The sequence below is a fragment of the Electrophorus electricus genome, chromosome 17, assembly GCF_041902795.1.
Source record: "Electrophorus electricus isolate QZ-2024a chromosome 17, ASM4190279v1, whole genome shotgun sequence".
NCBI lineage: Eukaryota > Metazoa > Chordata > Actinopteri > Gymnotiformes > Gymnotidae > Electrophorus > Electrophorus electricus.
Window position 1 is genome coordinate 5,023,397 of NC_137513.1, and position 8,834 is coordinate 5,032,230.

General features: G+C 50.3%; 1 protein-coding gene across 2 annotated transcripts; it reads left to right on the plus strand.

The window, feature by feature from the left end:
• Positions 1–21: 21 nt before the first annotated feature.
• On the plus strand, positions 22–7,801 carry tsr1 (TSR1 ribosome maturation factor). Of its 2 annotated transcripts, XM_035534477.2 has the most exons (15): positions 22–161; positions 705–808; positions 1,053–1,281; positions 1,946–2,080; positions 2,241–2,689; positions 3,315–3,474; positions 3,890–4,062; positions 5,538–5,746; positions 5,933–6,092; positions 6,228–6,338; positions 6,433–6,565; positions 6,821–6,937; positions 7,056–7,196; positions 7,291–7,365; positions 7,524–7,801. In XM_035534477.2, the coding sequence occupies exons 1-15, from the start codon at positions 44–46 to the stop codon at positions 7,694–7,696; spliced, it is 2,487 nt and encodes an 828-aa protein (XP_035390370.1). In that variant the 5' UTR covers positions 22–43; the 3' UTR covers positions 7,697–7,801. The 2 variants fall into 2 exon arrangements, with proteins under 2 accessions (XP_035390370.1, XP_081556614.1); XM_081700488.1 differs by lacking the exon at positions 1,946–2,080.
• Positions 7,802–8,834: the final 1,033 nt, after the last annotated feature.

Below are 8,834 nucleotides of genomic sequence, written 5' to 3' on the forward strand. Positions count from 1 at the left end.
CATATGACGTCATTTAAAGTTTACACGTGCGGTCTGACTGAAAATGGCTGCTGGCGGAGAGCAGCAACAAACCCACCGACCTGGGGTTTACAAACAGAAAAACAAACAGCACAAGCATGGGAAACACCGAACGAAAGGCGAGATTGGACGTGAAAGCAAGGGTAAGCCTGGACGTTATGTTGATTCAGCGTTTCTTGTGGCATCACCGGTAGGTAATACAGCATGGCTGGTTAAACACGTGTTTATAGTCCAGTCACTTTTTGTCCACCGACAGGCAATAGTTGGACTCTCCGAAGGGTCAGCAGTAACCCAGGTGGACAGTGGCGTCAATTTCAACTAGCTTTCAAGTTAAATACGTGTGCAATGAAGTTTTAAAGTATGTTAGACTAATTTAAACTTGCCATCTAAATCTTAAGTTATACAGCCTGTGAGCTGAGGATGTTTTCTTCACACATGGATTAACATAAACCAATCCTATATCCAGATCTGGGTTTTGGAATTGCTGCCAGTTAATTTGAGGAACATACGTAGTCAAATCGCAGCTCTGAATTTTAGATACAGATTAGCACCTTCACTTTACATAGGTGTCAAGTGTAATGTTCACATAATTATCAGTTATTAAGATTTTTACAAAATTCAGGACTTGCATTTGGATTTGCGGTCTAGACCAAACTTACTGTTTCAATAATGATCACATTAATTAGGCAGAGTTGCTGTGGTGGCTCTTACCAAGAATCAAAGGCGGGAGTTGACAAGGATAGACAGAAGACACAAAGCCAGCCAACTGCGTCGGAACAAGAAGAACCTGGTAAGTTAGGGGTTCCTGTAGCCCATCCACTAAAGCAGGTAGACCAAGCTGCTGGTAACACCGAAGTCGAGGGTTTGATGCTCAGGGAGCATGCATACTGATAAATATACAAATTGATCTGTAGGACACCATCTGCCAAATGCTGTAAATGTAAGAAATGAGGTTCCCCTTGTTGTACAAAGACTTTAAACTGGGAGTCAAAGAGAATTTCTGAGGAAAACGTCTCTGTTTTGGCTTCTGTAAGGTGTTGACAGAGAAACGGCGGCTGGGGAGTAGGGACGGCCCGCCTCATCTAGTGGCAGTCGTCGCCCTGCACGCAGATGTGGATGCCGGAGCCGTGACCCAAATGCTAAGAAGCGAGGGGGCCGGAGGAGTGCTACATGAAGACCAAGGAGTTAAAGGGGCCCAGGACAGTTTTGGCCTGGTCCTTCCCCGCTTTAAACAGAGATTCACTTTCCACCGCCCAGACCCAGGTGATGCTTTACTGCACAGCTCATCCAGAGTTATTGCCATATGATACCATACAACCACATAGAGGTGGTAGGATATTATTGTCATGAAATCTAATACACACTTTTGCAAGACCATAAACTAATGCAAATTGCATCTGATAACATAACTCGTTCCCTGTCCCACATCCATAACGTTCAGAACTACACTCTTCCAGTTCAGCTCGTGGTTAAGTTTAACACAGAATTAAAAGATCAAATTGCCTCAGAATTAAGAATACAGATTTTATGGTTTGTCCTGGCTAACTGCACTATAGTAAAGACTTTGCGAGCATTGCTTTTGTTTAGCACAATCCTTTCTGTTGTACCATGGTCCTGAAAGCACAGGTGTCCTGTATGTTGTGCTGAGGTTACACATGAATGGCATTTCATTGAACTATTGCCTTTTCAATACATTTTAATCTTCCAAAAAAAAAAAAGCCCCATTTAAAAATCTAATGGAAAAATCCTTGTTTATGATCACTTTTAATTTTAGGAGCTTCGCAAATTAAACAGGCTGCACATGGGGAAGAATCCCATCCTTTTAGGGTCAAATCCCAAACCCAGACAGTAATACAATAAGCCAACAGAGCCTCTGTATGCAGGGTGCTGACTGTAAGTTAAAACCACTGTCCGCTCCTGTCTTCAGCTGACCTGCACTCGCTCCTGGACGTGTCCAAGGTGGCGACCAGTTTGGTTTTTGTGCTGGAACCCACTGAAGGCTGGGACAGTTATGGAGACTATTGCCTTTCCAGCCTCTTCGCACAAGGCTTGCCAAGTCACGGTAAAGCTGGGGAAAAGTCACAGTCTGCTTTGATGTAGCTTGCGCGTGTCTGTTCAAGGGGTGGTTCTCCCCTGATGTCGTTGATGTTGATTGGCTGAGGCGCACTTTCTCTTTCTCACTTTGGTGCCCATTTTCGCCCTCTTCTGTCTGCGCCGCTCAGCGCTGGTGTGCCAGGGCATAGCTGACCTGCCGGTGAAGAAGCGGGCCGAGTCCCGCCGGGCGCTCTCCCGACTGGCCGAGACGCGTTTCCCAGACGCGCGCCTCTTCCCCGTGGACTCGGAGCAGGATGCGGCGCTGCTGCTCCGCCACCTGGGGGCGCAGAAACAGCGCCGGTTGGCTTTCCGCTCTCGCCGCTCGCATATGCTGGTCCAGCAAGCCTCTTACACCCCCGGTGGCAGTGGTGGGAGAGGACCGGCCACGGGTCTGGGGAAGCTGCATGTGTCGGGCTACGTCCGAGGCTGCCCCCTGCTGGTGAACAGGCTGGTGCACATTGCTGGTCACGGGGACTTTCAGCTGAGTCAGATCGACGCACCCGATGACCCTCTGCCCATTGTCGCAGCTGCCCTGCACCCTGCAAAGCCGGCCAGAGGAGGAGATGTGGATATGATGGTGAGCAAAAACTGGAGGTGCTCTCTTAGGACGTTGCCTTCAGACACATTTACCATGTGCCCATGTTAACATCATGGCCAAATATGCACAACGCTAAAATGAAGTAAGAACATTAAAAATTCTGATGATGAATTGTTGGTAAAGGTTATACTTTAATGCCATTGCCTGCATGTCTAGTGCGAAACTGTGGTGGCACATGGAATAACGGGGAAACTTTCTTTTTGTGCCGTGGACAACAGTTCAGTGGCGTAGCTAGGAATTAATTTCAAGGGGTAAAAGCAATAAACAAATACTAAATAAATCCTAAAAAAAAAGCTAAATAAATGATTGTGTAAAATTTATTGATTAAGCAAAATTCAGTACTAGACACTACTAGGCACAGTTGTAGCATTCAGACTTTGTCATTTCATTATTTAAGGCACATAACTTAATGTACCATCAAAGAATTTCCCCACATTAAAAACATTAATATGTGCAGGAAATGAAATAATAAATTTTTTCAAAGACAAATCCCCCCCTGTCCAGTGCAAAATACGGAATGCCAAAGGTGTTGTGTTACGTAGCTCTGTGTAAAAGTGTGATGATCCAGATGTGTTGATTCTCTGTGAACCCGTGCGGCGTGCAGGATGGCGGTGCCGGAAACGCGTCTGAGGCCGGAGCGGAGGTGCGCGTGCTGATGAAGGCGGACCCCTCTCAGAGAGAGAGCCTGCAGGCCGAGGCCGAGGTCGACCCCATGGAGGGGGAACAGACGTGGCCCACCGAGTCCGAGCTCCAGGAGGCTGAGGGTAGGGGAGGTCGTTTATATTCAAAACATTTGGCAGACGCTCTTATGCAGAGCGACATACGTGTACGTCCGTCTGACACTACACGCACTCCCTGGGGATCAAAGCCATGACTTCGCTGTTGCTAGCGGCTTGCTTGAGGGTGTTTGAGGGGGTGTTGGAATGCCTAAAGCTCTTCCTCACCCCCAAAATACCCACCAACCAGCAGTCAACGGAACCGAGTTACAACCAGTCACGCAGGAGTTACTGGTTTCTCTTGTTGTCAGTTAGCAGCAGCTTTGGTATGTTTGAGTGGAAATGCCTGTTGCATGTGCAGCTGGCCCTACGCCACACAGGCAGGAAGTGGAACATTTTTGATGCTGCTTTTTACAGCTGGGAGTGGACAGAAACTTTGGTGTCCTCTTCATCCTCACTGTAGAGGCCAGGAAGAGCAGAAAGGTGAAGGTGCCAAAGGGCACCTCAGACTATCAAGCCACATGGATTGTGGATGAGGACGATGAAGAGGATGTGGACAGCTGCTATGATGATGATGATGATGATGACGATGACAATATGATGGACGATGGAGATGATGCCGAAAATGAGTCTCAGGTGGATTTCATCCAGATTTTGCGTTTGTCAAGCTGGGATATGTTGGTTAATAAACTTTACTCACATGTGTTGCTTTGTACATAAATCATACCACCAAATAAGTTCTCTGTCATGGAAGATCAAGGTTTTCTAGCGCGAACTTCAAAGACATATCCAGTGAAATAAATCACATGCTTTTTCAAAACTAAAAATGCCTTAGGAAGTGTCTAATTAGTGCAAGCTTGGGAACAACACAAAAGCATTGTGAACACAGCCATAAAATATCCACACGTGACTCGCTGGTCCTGGACAGTCGTGCGCTGTTTGTGCGTCACAGCGCCGTTGTCTGAGGTGGCAGAGGAGGAAGGCAGTGAGCAATGGGGTCAGCGTGGGTCAAGCTGAAGTGCTCCCACTCTTCCACTACTTAAACGCTAGCTGACGCGCAAAATAAGGCTGGCGGGAGCGGGCAGTTGGCCGAGAGGGCATGTGGGTGTGCGGGTGGGTTGCATGCGATTGGCCGAGAGGGGTGATGGGCTGAGAAGAGGTGTGGGGGGGCGATTGGTTGAGAGAGGCGTGGGGGTGGGGGGTAGGGGAAGTGGGTGATTGGCCCAGAGAGGACTGGGGGGAGGGGGCGCGAGGAGGAGCGGTAGCAGGCACGGGTGCCGGCGGAACTCCGCATACGTGAGCGGCCCTTTGTGTGCTGTGCGTCGGCGGGAGGCACTGTTTGTTTTCCCAGTGTCTGCCTCTAAACCCCAGTGCCAGGCTGCTCGCCGCAACAATGGTGTTTTGGAGCGGCAGGCCTGTCCCGAGAGAAGCCTCCCGACTTCCTGCACTTTGGACAGGGCTTCCTGCCAGGACCCGCGGAGCGGGCGGCCATTTATTTATACCAGCTGGGCTTGAAAGAGCGGCGGGGAAGCTCCTTATGTATGGAGGCTCCGCTCAAGCTATTTTCCTTTAATCGCAATTAGCATGCGTTTGATGTCTGGGGGAGCACCAAAGAGCAGTTCACAATGCTAGATCTTAGCAAGGAGGGAAGTGGTACTACAAATGATTTCGGGAGATTATTTTTATTAGTGCACCTGTGATTGTTCTGCAGGCTGACCCCTCCCAGGTGTGGATTCATCCCAGCAGTGCATCTTGCCCCTTTCACATGTCTCTGACCACGTGCTCTCTCCTGAGAAAGGCTATGTATATTTAGTGATGGACATCAAAGGGGACAAGTTTTCTGAAAAAAAAGTATAATCCTTGTTTGGGGACTGAATGCGATTTTTTTTTTTTTTTTTTTTTTTTTTTTCTCTTCTCTCCCTCTTTTCCCCAAAGGATAACTCAAATGAGCAGTGAATGGTAGAGCAAGACTAAATTTCGCCTGTGTTTGGAAATATAGCCGTCTAGCTGACTGATATAATGCCTTACCTAAAATATTGTGCGCGTTAAGTTTTTGGGTGGCATTGAGTGCTTTTTTTTTTTGGATACTAATTTCTTATGCTTTTATTTAGGATGGTGAGCTTGGCTGTGAATCTGGAGAGGAGGAGGAGGAAGAGGAGGAGATGAGCTCAACGGGCCGCGTCGGAGCCGAGCAGAAATACGACGAAGCCATGGACGAGTCAGAGGAGAAAGACAGTCTCGAGCGCTACCGCGAAGCTCGATCACACGAGATGTTCCCCGACGAAGTGGACACACCCTTAGACGTGCCCGCCAGGACAAGGTAAGGGGCAAGACAGCCCGCCAGGACCCCTCCAACACAGTGGATACGAAACCTGCCTTCTGCTCGCCAGGGGGTCGGACACGCTTTGGAATGCCACACCAACCTGTCTTTCACACCCTTATTCGTTAAAAAGTCCTGATGTCATGTCTGTTTGTTTGTTGTTTATTTGTTGGGTGCATGGGTCAGGTTCCAACGATACAGGGGTTTGAAGAGTTTCCGCTCGTCTCCGTGGGATCCCATGGAGAACCTGCCTCAGGAGTACTCGCGCATCTTCCAGTTCCAGAACTTCGAGCGAACACGCCGCCGTGTCCTAGCTGAGGCAGCTGCCGAGGACGAGGGGGCCATGGTGTGTGTGTGTGTGCGTGTGTGTGTGCGTGTGTGTGAGACTGACTGACTGAGTAAGTGAGCGATTGAATGCATGAACGTTCCTGGCCGGAGTGCAGCTGCTTAAGGTGCATGTTGGTGTGATGCGCTCCCACAGGTTGGCTGGTACGTCACTCTGCACGTGGAGGACGTGCCTCCTTCTGTGATGGAGAGCTTCGAGGCGGGCAAGCCCCTTGTGCTGATCTCCCTGCTCCCGCACGAGCACAAGGTACGGACCGAAGGCCACGCCACGCGCGCGTTACTCGCCAGCAGAGCACAAGAATAACCTCCGTGATTACTGTGCGCCACACCCCCATGTGTAGATGTCCGTGATGCACGTGCTGGTTCGCCGGCACCCTGCTCACACGGAGCCCGTCGCGTCTAAGGAGGAGCTGGTGTTCCAGTGCGGCTTCAGACGCTTCCGGGGCTCAGTCCTCTTCTCCCAGCACACCGCCGGTAAGGCCCAGCTGCCCCGAGACCTCAGACAGAACCCATTCGGAGAACAGGAACAGGGTTGGATCCGATCACCAGCTCTTCTTTGATTTTGTATTTGTTTGTTTTCTGTTGGGGGTGGGGTTGGGGGATGGTATTTAATTTGGCAATAATCCTCTCCGGTGCTGGGTGCCCAGTGCTGGGTCGTAAGAGTCCAGCTGCGTGGTTAGGGAGGGGAGGACCAGCATGGCCTGTGAGCTAATGTGTTTGCCTGCGCAGGGGACAAGCACAAGATGGAGCGCTTCCTGCGCGCCGACGCTCCGACCGTGGTGTCCGTGTATGCGCCCATCACCTTCCCCACTGCCGGGGTGCTGCTCTTCAAACAAAGGGACAACGGTGAGCTACGAACGCTCACACTCTGACACTCTTCCCCCACTCCAAGTCACGCCTGTCATGTTTGTAATGCCTTTGCTGCTCTCTCTCTCTCTCTCTCTCTCTCTCTTCCCCCCTCCAGGAATGCATGACTTGGTAGCCAGCGGCAGCCTGCTGAGTTGCGAGCCCCGCCGCGTGGTGCTGAAGAGGATCGTCCTGAGCGGGCACCCGTTCAAGATCAATCGGCGCTCGGCCGTCGTCCGCTACATGTTCTTCGACAGGGGTGAGGCAGGAAGTGCGGTGTTTGTGCCGCCCGAAGGAAACGCGCCGCCTGCCTCTGGCTTTGGGGGTTTATGGTCCGTGCCTCTGTCTTGCAGATGATATCCTGTGGTTCAAGCCAGTGGAGCTGCGCACCAAATGGGGACGAAGGGGACACATCAAAGAGGCCTTGGGTAAGGGTGGGCCCACACTGGTTCACTGTGCTTTCAATCACAAGCTCACAAAAAAAAAAAAAAAAACGCACGAAAACAAAGCCGTGTGAGAACATGAAGTTTGGTCTGGGAATGAAACGAAGGTTTGGTTTTCACTGTTCCCTTTTTGTTTTTCGCAGGTACTCACGGTCACATGAAGTGCGTGTTCGACAGTCAGCTGCCTTCCCAAGACACAGTGCTGATGAACCTGTATAAGAGGGTGTATCCCCACTGGACATATGACCCCTATGTGCCGCCCTCTGTGCCCTGGGTCAAGAGGGAGGAGCTAGAGGATCTCCTCGCCATGGACTAGATAGGGCAGGGGAATACAGACCGTCAGGGCCCGTGGACGTGATTTTTACTCCTGATGGCTACTCCTACAGTATATAGATGTAGAAGAATAAATATGATGATAGTTCGTCATTTTGTTCATGGTCATAATTTTAAGCATTTTCTCACAATAGCCACTAGGTGGCATAACTGTATTATTGGTGGACTTGTTGAGTGTTGTAGCACTGACACACTGTCGCCTCTTCTGAAAGAAAACCATTATGAAATCACTGGATAAAGTTGTATATAAAACGCCAAATTGGCAAACCCTTTTTCACACTCTGTTACCACTAGCTAACTGAGTGGTTTAGTTTAGTTCCCTTTCAAACTGTGTACTTGCTGTATGTGTTTGTTGTGCAGTTTCTATCGGCATAGCGAGGAACATTTGTGAATTGAGTCGAATTCCAGCTGAAACCTCAAGTGATGGTGTCTCTGCCTGCATGACTACAGCACGGGCGAAAACCGCATCCAAACACTCTTAGTAAATACTGTCATTGTGAGTTTGCGTTTCTCATCCTCTAACTCAAACCAAACCTCATGCTGGAAAACGATCTCCCTCAAAAATGTCGACGCTTACAGTCATCACCCTCGGCCGATTCACGCGGGCCTGCACGGACCGGCGGACTCGTCGCGTACGCGCTCGTCCCGCCGCTCACTTTTAACCGGGTGCAGTCGTCTATGGCGGCCGTCTAATGGCTCGGTTTTTTTTTTTCTGGGGGGGGGGGGGGGGCCGTATTATTCCTGGGACGGCGGCTGCGCCTTCCTGCTCCGAGCTGCCTCAGCCGGCCTGACCTCCCTCAACCGCCGCTCCCTCTCCCTGGTGGTCCATTCGACCTGAAGCCCCCCTTTCACCACCATTCACACTCGGAACACGCACGGCGCATGACCCTGCTCGTGTTTTCTCTCCGGATTCAGATGCTTTCCTGCATGCGCTCTCGCGCGCGCTCTCGCTCGCTCCCCCTCCCCCCCCCCCTGTGCTTTTTTGCTCTTCTGAGAAACAATGATTTATGGTTTGTAATATTTATCATAAAACAGTGCTCTTGCATGCTTGCAGATACATGATTCATCTCGGGTTGTGCTGGGACCACACCACAGATGCATGCCAATATGTCTGGGAAAAG

Coding starts and splice junctions, on each gene's coding strand:
- tsr1 (XM_035534477.2), top strand. CDS start 44: ATGGCTGCTGGCGGAGAGCAGCAACAAACCCACCGACCTGGGGTTTAC. Junction 2,081..2,240: donor ACAAGGCTTGCCAAGTCACG/GTAAAGCTGGGG, acceptor TGCGCCGCTCAG/CGCTGGTGTGCCAGGGCATA. Junction 7,366..7,523: donor ACACATCAAAGAGGCCTTGG/GTAAGGGTGGGC, acceptor TGTTTTTCGCAG/GTACTCACGGTCACATGAAG.